This window comes from Prunus avium, chromosome 4 (assembly GCF_965620075.1).
Source record: "Prunus avium chromosome 4, drPruAviu1.hap1.1, whole genome shotgun sequence".
Classification (NCBI taxonomy): Eukaryota; Viridiplantae; Streptophyta; class Magnoliopsida; order Rosales; family Rosaceae; genus Prunus; species Prunus avium.
Window position 1 is genome coordinate 31,298,788 of NC_142287.1, and position 13,039 is coordinate 31,311,826.

Here is a 13,039-nt window from a genome sequence, read left to right on the forward strand (position 1 = left end):
GTAATTAAATTGATGTAATAATGTTTCAGAACCAGAGGCATCTGGGTAATTGGATATCCATTTAAATATGTATGTACCTGTTGCATTCGAGGTCATTTATGCTGTGTTATTTTGGTACTTTGCAAGCACAATGCAATTGCAAATAAAGCCATGTCCCATGCTTGAAAGAAAAACAGATAAGATATGGATTAGACTAGTTGGTCAGTGTGTCCTTCCCCGTGCACCGGAGTTCGATTCTTTCCCGGTCCCTAATGTGCGAAGTTATAAAAGGAGTGTTACATTAAGGACTGATTTTGAAATTCCATATGAGAGAGCATTTAGCTTCGGACGGTGCCTTATACTTTAATTGAATCCAAAGCAATGCTAACATAATTATTATAATACACAGAGAAGAAGAAGGTCATATAAATTGAGGAATTAATTGTTTTTTTTTAAATAATGATATTCATTCAAGAAACCTAACGGGTTGTTTGACTTTGTATTGTTAGTCCTTTTCTCACGTATCTAGAGGCATTTTTGACACGATTGAGTGAAGACAAATGGATTGCCTTAGTTTAATCTTTGCACAAACCACGCAGATAATGTTATTGTAATCAGAGATTACTTAAATGATGAGAGGAATATGGACATGTTCAGCTTATATTTGAAGTCTAGTTTACTTCGACTTTGAATGGAAATTATATATAATTTGATCCATTCAATTCCCAAATCTAGAGGCAATTCGGCAATGGTTATGTATTTTCGGATATCTCAAAGGTGCAAACAAAGGGTGATACTTCTTAGGTGCATAAAAGGGAATTGTTATTTGTGTATGGTACGGCTAATGGAAGGCCTGCAGCCTGCTTCTATGTACTTGGTTGATCCAAGAAACTGCAAATCTCAGCATTGGAAGACCACCTTTTAAAAGCTAGAGAAAGTGAAAGAGAAAAAGACAATTCTCTTGTACCATTGTTTATTTGGATTTTGATGTTTCCTATGATGAAGGCCAATGTTATAACCAACAGTGCTGGTTCTGTTATGAAAGTCTGTTTGATGAGTGGAAGGGACAGAAGCTTCAGCTTCACTCACATTTTCTTATAGTTGAAGAGAAGTTGGTCTGCAAATGTAAAAGAGAGAAGCTCTCAAATTGATTTATTGGTCAGAAAATGCCAGGGTCATCTGGAAGAACAAAGAGGAAGATCAGATGGAGCAAACTGTATTCTTTTGCATGCTTGAGGCCTGTCACTGCTGAGCATGATCCTAGCCAGCAGCTTCTTGGTCAGCCGGGATTTTCGCGGGTGGTCTTCTGCAATGAGCCTCTGCAACACAAGGCTAAGCCTTACAAGTATCCCAAGAACTATGTTTCCACAACTAAGTACAATGTTGTGACCTTTCTTCCAAAAGCACTTTTCGAGCAGTTTCGGAGGGTTGCCAATCTTTATTTTCTGTTAGCAGCTGTGTTATCCATCGCTTATTTGGCTCCTTTTACTCCAATAAGTTTGATTGCCCCTTTGGTCTTTGTGGTGGGGGTTAGTATGATTAAAGAGGCAGTGGAGGATTGGCACAGATTCTTGCAGGTAAAACAAACAAATTTTTAGTTTTCTATTCTTCCCATATGTTATCTTGTATTCATGTTTCTTGAAAATTTTAGCTCCCATTTTCCCATTGTAGAAGGAGACTAGTTATGATTGCAAAATTGTAAAGATGTCAACTAAGGGCCCGTTTGATAACCATTTCATTTTTTGTGCTAGAGTATAGAGGAAAATGAGAGTGAGAATGGAGTGAGGATGAGATTAAGAGAGAGGATGGATGAGAGGGGAGGATGAGAGGGAGGAGAAACAAAAGTGAAAACAATTTCAAATAGATTTCAGTTTTTAGTTTTGGTTTTCACTTTTGTTACTCCTCCCTCCATCCTCCCTTCTCATCTTCCCACTCAATCCCATCTCCACTTTCATTCTCACTTCCATTCTCCCTCTTTTTTCTCTATACTCTAACACAAAAAATGAAAACTAAGAACTAAAATTGAAATGGTTATCAAACGGGCCCTAAATTTTTCGTTTCAAAATCGACTCCCTACTACATAATCTCCTGCCTGCTTTAAAATTTAGTATGATCAAGAACCCCTTTAGCTTTCCTGTTCTGTTTTTCTAGGAACCTATCATTTTTCCATTTTTCAAAATTGCAAGGGCTATATTGTTTACTTGTGACACTGAAATTCCAAATATGTGTCTGTGCTTTATATAATATTGATGAAACAATTTATTTTGTCTTCAAGGATTTGAATGTGAACTCAAGAACTGTAAAGGCTCATGTTGGAGATGGCAAATTTATTGACAAATCATGGCAACAGCTTTCTGTAGGAGATGTTGTTAAGGTTAACAAGAATGAATATTTTCCCAGTGATCTCCTCTTACTGTCTTCCAGCTATGAGGATGGCATATGTTATGTAGAGACCATGAACCTTGATGGAGAAACTAACCTGAAAGTTAAAAGATGCTCAGAAGCCACACTTGGCTTGATCAATGATCAAGCATTTGGTTTATTCAGCGCTACTGTTCGCTGTGAGGACCCAAATCCTCATCTTTACACCTTTGTGGGGAATTTAGAGTTGAAAAATGTATCATTTCCCTTGTGCCCTGCCACACTTCTTCTAAGAGATTCAAAACTTCGGAACACTGATTATATTTATGGAGTTGTGATCTTCAGTGGACCTGACTCAAAAGCAGTAAGGAATTCAACCAGATCACCATCTAAGCGTAGTCGGATTGAAAGAAAGATGGATCTTGTTATTTACCTTCTCTTTACAATGCTTCTCTTAATTTCACTGGTCACTGCATCCGGTTTTGCGTGGTTTCTGAAGTCTGAGATGGTTAAGTGGTGGTATCTTTCTCTCGAAGATGATGATCCATTCTTTAACCCGTCAAAGCCAGAGGTATCTGGTTTCCTACAATTCATAAGGGCCCTTATTTTGTATGGCTACTTGATCCCCATTTCTCTCTATGTCTCTATTGAGGTTGTCAAAGTTTTACAAGCCATGCTCATTAACAAGGATATAGAATTGTATGATGAAGTTACACGTAAGTCAGTTCAAACCCGGACATCAAATTTAAATGAGGAACTTGGTCAGGTAGGGATGATTCTGTCAGATAAAACAGGAACTTTGACATGCAACCAGATGGAATTTAGGAAATGCTCTATTGCTGGAATTTCATATGGGGGTGATATAAATGAAATCGACCGGGCAGCATCTAAGCGAATGAATGTTGATGTTGAGTCTTATCATTTCAGTATTGATGACTTTGAAACAGCAAGCCGAAGCTGTGAAATGTTTGAGTTCTCAGTGGGGGACATTAGCACTGAAAGAGCTGTTCCAGGAGGACAAAGACATATGCAGAATTCGAGTGCAGAAAATTCAAGAATCTCTTATGTGGAGGAAGAAGCTGTCATCAAGGGTTTCAACTTTGGGGATGATAGACTTCTGAACAAAAAGTGGTTTTATAGGTCCAACTTATTTGATGTGACAATGTTCTTTAGAGTCATGGCTCTATGTCACACAGGCATACCTGTTGAGGAGGATGATCAAACTCATAAGCTAAAGTATGAGGCAGAATCACCAGAAGAAGTATCTTTTTTAATTGCTGCACAAGAATTTGGATTTCAGTTTTTTCAAAGAAGTCAGTCTGTTATGTTTCTTAGGGAGTTTGATCCTTCCACTGGAAATAAGGTTGAGCGGTAAGTCCTATAATTGGTTTTTTTCTTGTTAACACTATACTTCCTTATAAGTTCTTTATGGTAGCATGGCCAAGCATGATGTGATGGTTATTTTCAGGAAGTACAAACTTTTGAACCTTTTAGAGTTCTGTAGCGCTCGGAAGAGGATGTCTGTTATAGTAAGCAACGAAGAGGGTCAAATCTTTCTACTCTGCAAAGGTGCAGATAAGTATGTATTCTTCTTTAACAATTCATCTACTGATGCCTGCACCTTCTTTTTCTTTTTTCCCTTTTTTGTTAATGGTGTCTTACATTCCTAAGTATCAGTCTTTTTGTTCTAAGTTGGAAAATCTCAATACTATTCCACCAACTAACTTATTTATATTACTTGTGGTTGTCAGCATTATCTTTGACAGGCTTGCAGAAAATGGAAGGACATACCAGCAGGCCACAACTCTACACCTTTCAAATTATGCAGAAGATGGATTCCGAACTCTGGCCTTTGCCTACCGGAAACTTGAGGTTACTGAGTATGAACAATGGAACTCAATATTTAAGGTGGCCAAGACCACAATAGGTCCTGAAAGGGAAGAAATACTAGAGAAAGCATCTGAAATGATTGAAAAGGATCTAATTTTACTAGGGGTTGCTGCTGTTGAAGACAAGTTACAAAAAGGGGTTAGTTATCTGTCTCTTTGACTGAAATACTGGATGGGCTGCATATACAAGGTGGACTTGTGTGGCATTTGAATGTCTAACATGATCTTTCTCATAGTTGATACTTTCTTGTTTATGTCAGGTTCCAGAATGCATAGATAAACTTGCCCAAGCAGGGATAAAAATATGGCTGCTCACTGGTGACAAGAAGGAAACTGCAATAAATATTGGGTAAAGCTTTTGACAATCATTTACTTGGTCTATTTGTAAGTCTTAAATCTTCCAAAAGAGAAGCTAAACAGATTTTCTTTTGTTTTCCTTTTCCTACTTCCAATTGGCAGGTTTGCTTGCAGCTTACTTCGGCAGGATATGAAACAGTTTCATCTATGTTTGGGCAGAGAAACTGCAACTACTAACCAACTGAAGGTGGAAATTCACTTCAGAGAGCAGTAATATTAGAAAGCTTGCATTTGAATTTGGTCATCTAATACTGAGGAAACAATGGAAAAGATACTAAATTTCGGAAACTCCCAATTATCATCCATACCCCAGGGGACTTGTATGAATGCCAGATTATAGTTTCTTATCAAATGCATCCCAACAATGGCACCCAAGTCAGATCTATTTTGCAGTGGCATTTTTAACTTGTTTCTCAAGAACCTAACATTTTAGTTTAGATGTTTTATGGGAAAAAATTGAATTTGAGTTTGAAACAGACTCTTGCAGTTTGCAAGTTGTCCACAGTTTTTAAACATCATCTTTTATAGAAGTTGAGTTGGTATTCACAATTTCACATATTTTCTTTTTTCTAGTTTCCAGGCGATGAAAGAAGATATTTTAAACCAACTTGAAAGTTTTCACAAAGTGAAGTCTGAAGAAGGTAATAAAGATGCACCCTTGGCTTTGGTAGTAGATGGAAGAGCTCTTGAAATTGCTCTGAGAAGTGATGTGAAGGACCAGTTCTTACCGTTGGCTGTTAATTGTGCTTCTGTTATATGCTGCCGGGTCTCTCCAAAACAGAAGGCTTTGGTAGGTCATTTCCTGCATCCTATTCATATTGAGTCCAATGGCTATGCATATTCATTCTTTTCATTTCGTCAAATGCGAGTTAATCACACAAATGTGGCGATTCAGATTACACGATTGGTAAAGGAACACACAGGCAGAACAACCTTGGCCATTGGAGATGGGGCAAATGATGTTGGCATGATTCAAGAAGCTGATATTGGAGTAGGAATCAGTGGCATGGAAGGAATGCAGGTAAGCTTCACAGATGACTTTTGGCCTATTTCTGGGGAACCTTTCTTTGTTAATCTTGACTTTGCTTTAGGCTTGGTTTCAGATGCTTATTTTTATCAAGCCCTTGTTTCTGATATATTCCAATAGACTTGTATATTCTTCAGCTGGTTACTATAAAAAACGTTTCTTGCCTTGGCATTCAAACTATGTCTACTTTCTAAATTCAACATTAGCCATCACAATTTCGTACTACATTGACTGTATCCAACTGTCAAGTATCAAATCTATAGACTATCGTACACATGTTCTGCTAAAACGATATAGAATTAAATAAAAGATGCACAGATTGCACTTCCAATCATAGCTAAACATTGTCCTGGAACACCACCTGCAGGCAGTGATGGCCAGTGACATCTCTTTGCCTCAATTCCGGTTCTTGGGGAGATTACTTATAGTTCATGGACACTGGTGTTACAAGAGGATCTCAAAAATGGTAAACTCTTCCATCATACTTAAATCAAAAGACAATATATTTTTATATGGTAATCTGGATCTTCTAAATCCTTTTCTCTGTCCAGATTCTGTACTTCGTGTACAAGAACATCGCTTTCGGGCTCACGCTGTTCTACTACGAATTATACACAAGGTTTGCAGGGGAGGTCTTATATGATGACTGGTATATGGCCCTATTCAATGTGATTTTGACATCTTTGCCTGTTATATCATTGGGAGTGCTTGAGCAAGATGTTTCATCAGAAGTGTGCCTCCAGGTAAACAAATTAGACTAAAGCCACACACATAAATAAGAAAACACATAAGATTCTTGTATACAACTGCTGTATGCATAACAATGATAACAATGATAACATATATCAACTCTTTTTTTACTGATTAGTAGCTTATTGGAGCTGACAGATTCACTCTACATAAATTCTGGATGAGATTCTTAATGGATTTTTTTTTTCTCTAAATGGAACAGTTTCCAGCTCTTTATCAACAAGGACAGAAGAACATATATTTCACTTGGAAGCGCATTCTTGGTTGGATATTAAATGGCGTGGTTGCTTCTCTAGTCATATTCCTTGCAAACATATACACTCTCTCCCACAAAGCATTTCAGAAGAATGGTGCTGTTGCAGACATCACACACCTTGGTGCCATGACATACACCTGCATAATCTGGACCGTCAATTGCCAGATTGCTCTCATCATCAACCACTTCACTTGGATCCAACATCTTTTCATATGGGGCAGCATCTTGATCTGGTATGTGTTCTTGTTGATATATGGTGCACTCCCTCCTGCCTACTCACAACGAGGATTTCGGGTTCTAATCGAAGCTCTTGGCCCTGCACCATTGTACTGGACAGTCACATTGTTTGTTGTAGTTGTTTCTCTTCTTCCCTACTTCATCCACATCATCATCCAACGGTCGTTCTATCCACTTGATGATCATGTGATCCAAGAGATGAAGTATTTCAGGAAAGATGTTGCAGACAATCAAATGTGGGAAAGGGAAAGAAGCAACTCCATTAAGATGACTCAGATTGGATTTTCTGCTAGGGTTGATGCAAGAATCCGTTTTCTAAAAGAACACTTGCACCAGAAGAAACAGTTGATATATAGATCAGTGACAAGCAGTCCAATATTTAAGTCACTGACAAGCAGCCCAGCCTAGTGACAATAACTACATTTGCTTTCTTCATCCTTTTGAAGGGCTAATTAGTCTAGTTCTTTGTTCCTTAATTCATTAAAATTGTAAGCATTGTCTGTCTAGAATTCTCAATTATATAAAAGTGAAGTTGGCTTCTTGCATTGATTGACTGTGATCAAATATCAAATATTTCTTTTTGTTTGCCATGAAAAGTACATAAGAATTGCAAGAACACAATGGAATTGGCTTCGCCAAGATCATGGTTATTAAGCTAAGGGTGTTTAAAAAAAAAATTATTTATTAGATAAATTCTCATTTTAGTCCATAAATCCAAACTTTGCTAACTGTGGTTCAATGACTGTCAAATACTAAAACAAATCATATATCAAATACTAAAACAAATTATATATATGAAAAAACAACTAAAGTTACAAATTGGTATCTCATTACAGGAGCCAAGGTTTTAAAATTGGATTGTGGTTTGTGAGCTGTAGATTGTAGACTGTGGATTGTGGTTTTGGGCTGTCGAAACTTGAATGTGGGTTTTAACTTATAACATAAAACAAAAACAAAGACGGAAAAAAAAAAAAAAAAAACGCCCTCCCTTTCCCTCCCAGTCCCTAGCCACAACTCCTCTCCTACCCTCACCCCCGGAATCACTCAGCCCACCCGCTCCTCATTCATCCTGGGAATCTAAAACCACCAACAAGTCTCAGACCCAGAAGCGCTTCTGAAGTGGCTCGACGGCGAGAAGCTCAGACTGTTCTGGGTTCGACGGCGGCGGCGCCTGCGGTTGCGTCTGAGAAGTCACGGCAGTACCCAGAAAGTAAAATCAATTTTTTTCTGAGGATGGAAGGGATTTTAGGGCAGAACAGGCTTGAAGATGTGAGTTGGCTTTGCTCCCTCTCCGAGTCCGAGCTTGTAAGTTTTCTTTCACCATTAAAGCAACTTAATTTGTTGATTTAGTTTGTTGTTTGTGATGGGCCATATCAAATTCTGCATAAAGGTTGAATTTTTGACGTAAAAAATCAGCAGTTTTATGCTTATTGATGTCGGAAATTGGAAGTAAACACACATATTATCGCAGGACATGTTGATTAGCTTAAAAAGCATTGTTCTTCAACGTGCAAGAATGATTGGGCATGAGGAACTAGCCAACAATTTTGATCTCAAGATGCTTCGAGCTCTTGGTATGTGTGACCGTCTCTCGTTCTCTTATTTTCTGCCATTCTTGATAGCATGATAGAGTTTATCTGTGTTCTGTTATGTGTTGAGGATTTATGGTTGGGTGTAGTACCAAACTTTAAAGGTTTTCGAGAATCTTAGCTATCTAACTTTGAATTTGGCTTTATATCTAAGCTGTATATACGCATAACTCTGTGTATATTACATTCTGGACTTTGATGCACAACAAGGGGATTGGACTTTGATGCAGTTCAGAATATGCTTGAGATTCGAGGTCTGTCATTAGGTTGCAAATACATATAAAATATGTCTTCCTAGCTTAGCCCCTTGCCACTATTGAAGCCTAATTCCATTAAAGCGCACACGCACACCCCATGTATTGATAGTTATTGTTATGATATCCTCTTATCATCCATTGCTGCATCTACATTTATAGGGTTGCAAACATACTTGTATAGTTTGATTTCAAAGTAGGATGGGTTTGGGATTGAAACAGATAAACGAATGAGTGTTCAGGTTTAAGGTATGTTTTCTTCAGACTAGAAAACTGAATATCTGAACCTGACCCGTTTAGTTTATTTACCAAAGTATCCTTTCATTTCTTTTACTACACCAAAATAGGGCTTTTCCTCCCTCGCTCTCTCTCACTTGAATATGAACATCTTTTGAACACTTACACAGAAATTTCCATCTCAACCTCAAGATGTTGATCTCATTTGCATCTCTCTTTGTTCAAGTTTTTGTCTGCTTGCACTACTTTCTTGGAGTTGTGGCTTTGAGATTTGCAGCTTGGACTGCCCTTCCTTCTTTTTCAATGGTCCTCTTCATGATATTTAATATTTTTATGCTTTTACAATGCTGAAATTAGTAGAGGAAAAGAAAACATTCTTGTTTCTTAGATGTGACTTTCTCTGTTTCAATTGAGAAGGATTGGTTGTATACCTCAAATCCTAGTCAAATTGGGACGGGGTTTGGTGGGTGGGTGAGGGGGTGAGGGGGATGGTTTCCGGTTCTGGATTTGGGGTGGCCTCACTATCCCAACAAGGTGTTGGAATTCCTCCCTCCTACCTGATTTGTATGCTCTTTAATGTTACACCTGCAGGGCATTTATCAAATTTGAAGTTAGTAATAGCTAGTCAATTTTTGGACTTTTTTATTTGAGTTTCTATGTTTGGCAGCTTAGAATTTTCTGACTTGTATTTCCTCGCTGAGGATTTGTGCAGCATTTGTTCTTATGGAATGTATCAGAGATAAGGTGAAGGATTTGACACTGGCCGAATCTGCTGCATTTATGGAAAGTTGCAATCTATTAAAATACAACCTTGGTGATATTATGAGTCTTGAAGAGATAAGGGCATGTATTGGGATCGATTCGAGAAAGGGTCCAATAAAAAGGTTAGTTGAGGCAACAAGGCTCAATATTGCTTCATTTTGGGTCACAATATGATGTTTGTGAGTTGTACTTGTTTAGATGTCTGTGTGAGTATATCTTTTTTATGTTTAGCTTGTGTATATGTATTTGTGCATCAGGGTGGCTAATTGTCTTTTCTGTTCCTAGACTGTTCTATTCACTTGTGGTCCTGGTTTTTCATGTATTTGGCATGAATGTATGTCCGAAAATGCAGACAACAATAGGCTTGCAGAAACAACTAATGCGTCTTGGTTTTATGCTGTTGATATGGATTTATACTTTCTTAAGTCTTAGGAACCAGGGATATTCTTGTAAAGTAAAATTTCCAGATTTTCTGGAGATGGGTTGTTGTTTCAGTTGATCTATAAGTAAAGTTTTGAGGGTTCATTGTATGAAATTTTCTTCAGTATCTTATGAAATTTACAATGCATATGGTGGTTGCAAAATTTAATACTGTTTTTAAAGCGAATTTATATTCTTTTTAGCTTGCTATTAAGTGGTCGGAAATGACACCAATTTCCTTCCCCTTGGCTAACTTGTTCACATTATGATGCTGCTCTCTCTCCCAGCACCCATCATTCTTGGAACACTAATCCTTCCCATAGTTGGCATAAACATGATGTTTCTTTATTTTTCTAGAAGTGTTTTTTCCTGCCAAAAAGACATGCAAAGGTTTTCAAAGGTCAAAAATGTGTTGCATATATGCAATGCATCAGGTATTACTTTTAGCTCCTTGCCATTAGTGGATTAACTGTGGTCACCTTTTTTCTGTACCAGAAGACCACACAAAGAAACAACTATAAATCAGAAGAAACAGAAAAGTGAAACCAGCAAATCATGAAAGCAAGCGGTGCACAGGTAAAGAGGATTAGTCACATATTTGAAACAAAGCATTGAGTTTCCAGAGAGCTACTAAACCCTGCCTCTAGAAAATAGGTTGCAAAATGTACAGTTGTACTTGAGAATATCATTCACATATTTGAAATTCATCATTTTTTTTCTTGGTTAGATTACATGTGAAGTCCAAGGTCTAAATTCCTTGGAATTTTGATATTCATCTCATGTAATTTTACAAATATGAATGCAAGCTTACATTACAATTTACAACTTTAGTCTTGTTGCTGCTTCCCATTATTTTCTTAGATGAATAGCTATTGAATAAATATTAGACTCAAGATAGATTCTTTTTTTTCAATTGAAGTCTTGAATCTTAATGGGGTCCTGGGATCTTATCCCTCTCACTTTCTGAGCATGTTTGGTGTGTGTGGGTGAGTCTATGAGAAGCCTTTTGTGCTACATGGCATAATGAACTGAGACCCCATGATGGGGTTCGTGGGATTCCTAGGGGACAAAGGAGGAAACTGATGGGCCTGATGGTCGAAGAAGCCAATTATAAGCCGTGCTTTGCCTCTACCACCGATACTGAAAGGTCAGGCCTGCGGTTGCAGGTCACTGCCTTAAGGTTCATGGCATTCAGGCTTACTATTATTTTCTTTATACAATCGATATTGGGGGAGTTGGGAATCGAACCTAGGACCTCGGGTGCATGGGTAAATGCTCGTAACCACTTGCCCCTTGCTTCAGGCTTATTACTAAGTCTTAGGAAAATGAGGTCCTTGGCTCTTCTCCCTCCTTTTGTGAGAGAGAGTCCATGATAGTTGAGGCCAATGAACCTTTTGTGCTGCATGGCTTAATGAAGTGAAACCACATGATGGAGCTTGGCTCATGGGGTTCCAAGGGGACAAAAGAAAGGAGGTGATGTTTGAAGCCAATAACTTAAATCAAACGGCTTTTTCAAGATGTGTTCAGTCATTTCTCCACTCTATCTTGTGCTCTGGTGACAAGAGCATGATTTGCTTGTTGCCTCATGCTTTTGTTTGTTTGCTAGGCACCGCATGGCAATAAAGGTCCTTTGGGGCCCTCATGTTCAATAAAATTCTTTCTCGCATGTCCAATCTTCTTCAACCCCATTTGCCTTCCCATTCCACTCCATTTGGGTCTTCAACATGCTTCAAAACACACCATATAATTAAGCATAATTAAGTAATTCATTAATCTATAATTATACATAAATATACTTTTCTTTATATACTGGATCAAAGATACAGAGCCTCAATTGTGGAATTTCTTTTTGGAAGCAGTATATAGGTCCACTGAGCAATGGAAATTTCTCCAAAGTCAAACTCATCATGCCATTTACCAAGATATCTCCCATGCTTTGTTTTGTAACCTCCAAAGAAAGAGCATAATATTAAAGTTGTAGTTCATAAAGTATTGATTAAGGCCAAATTCATGATTAAAGATATTCCTACTTGTCCCCTTCACCACCCAATTTTTTTTAAATTATTTTTCTTCTTCACACGCTCTAGCTATGACGTTTTAATTTATCATATCCATTGCACGTGCATACAATCAACAAGCTATATCCCACTAACTAGCTAGTTAGCTTCTCACTGTTTAAGATAGAAAAAAATATTATATAAGATCGTTATAACACGTCATCATATTTCCCAGACAGTAAACTTAATCTCCAAAATTTTTACAATCACTCCATCTTTGAATGTTTGTCATATCAATTTGGTTTTATATGGAGGAGAATGTCTGTCAAGGAGAGATGCCACAAAAGTACATGTCAACAAGAAGAGACATGCATGGGAATCTTATCGCATCTTAACACTAAAGATTATTATTTGTATATATTATGGTGTCGGTTTGATTACTTAATGGTCCCCTAATCACTTTGAATCAGTGGATAATGGGGCATTATTAGACGCAAAAGATTTGCTTAAGCATCAAGGGACTCGCTCTCAGTGATGTTATATCTTCCAATAAAAAATCTCCCCACCATGTGATCACTAAACATGGGATGTCTGAACTAAAAAAGGTTCTTTCAAGCAATGGGAGAGTTTCAATTTCTGCTAATTATTTTTCATGATTATTATGTATCATACGTGTTTTTATATATGACTTTGGATGAATGACTGAGATGAAGACATTTCAAGGTCAATGTCATAATGGCCAAAGAAAAAAGAAATATAATTACTTGAAAAAAAATATTCGATGAAAAGGTCATTGTCACCGCGACAATCCTTTGATTTGTTCATGTCAAGCTCCAGGCAGGATCTTCCAACTGTAATCAAGAGAAAATCTTGGTGACATTACTTCACTGTAATTAATTATAATTGTTAAGTTATTTTATTTTA

At 37.5% G+C, this 13,039-nt stretch overlaps 2 protein-coding genes across 3 annotated transcripts; both read left to right on the top strand.

Annotated features, from left to right (window-relative positions):
• Positions 1-850: 850 nt before the first annotated feature.
• LOC110761476 (putative phospholipid-transporting ATPase 4) lies at positions 851-7,395 on the top strand. Its single transcript, XM_088251591.1, has 11 exons — positions 851-1,556; positions 2,255-3,711; positions 3,809-3,919; positions 4,092-4,368; positions 4,490-4,578; positions 4,689-4,773; positions 5,167-5,376; positions 5,482-5,607; positions 5,981-6,079; positions 6,165-6,356; positions 6,566-7,395. The coding sequence occupies exons 1-11, from the start codon at positions 1,146-1,148 to the stop codon at positions 7,262-7,264; spliced, it is 3,756 nt and encodes a 1,251-aa protein (XP_088107717.1). The 5' UTR covers positions 851-1,145; the 3' UTR covers positions 7,265-7,395.
• A 300-nt stretch (positions 7,396-7,695) lies between these two features.
• On the top strand, positions 7,696-10,965 carry LOC110761445 (uncharacterized). Of its 2 annotated transcripts, none has more exons than XM_021963913.2 (4): positions 7,696-8,161; positions 8,328-8,430; positions 9,649-9,820; positions 10,614-10,965. In XM_021963913.2, exons 1-4 carry the CDS (start codon positions 8,090-8,092, stop codon positions 10,675-10,677), a joined length of 411 nt encoding a protein of 136 aa, XP_021819605.1. In that variant the 5' UTR covers positions 7,696-8,089; the 3' UTR covers positions 10,678-10,965. The 2 variants fall into 2 exon arrangements, with proteins under 2 accessions (XP_021819605.1, XP_021819606.1); XM_021963914.2 differs by having other exon boundaries at positions 7,697-8,161; positions 10,617-10,965.
• Positions 10,966-13,039: the final 2,074 nt, after the last annotated feature.

Excerpts from the sequence above, each read along its gene's own strand:
- LOC110761445 (XM_021963913.2), top strand. The coding sequence starts at position 8,090 with ATGGAAGGGATTTTAGGGCAGAACAGGCTTGAAGATGTGAGTTGGCTT. Across the intron at positions 8,431-9,648 it reads CAAGATGCTTCGAGCTCTTG|CATTTGTTCTTATGGAATGT; the intron begins GTATGTGTGACC and ends GGATTTGTGCAG. Across the intron at positions 9,821-10,613 it reads AGAAAGGGTCCAATAAAAAG|AAGACCACACAAAGAAACAA; the intron begins GTTAGTTGAGGC and ends TTTCTGTACCAG.
- LOC110761476 (XM_088251591.1), top strand. The coding sequence starts at position 1,146 with ATGCCAGGGTCATCTGGAAGAACAAAGAGGAAGATCAGATGGAGCAAA. Across the intron at positions 4,579-4,688 it reads GAAACTGCAATAAATATTGG|GTTTGCTTGCAGCTTACTTC; the intron begins GTAAAGCTTTTG and ends TCCAATTGGCAG. Across the intron at positions 5,377-5,481 it reads CTCCAAAACAGAAGGCTTTG|ATTACACGATTGGTAAAGGA; the intron begins GTAGGTCATTTC and ends GTGGCGATTCAG.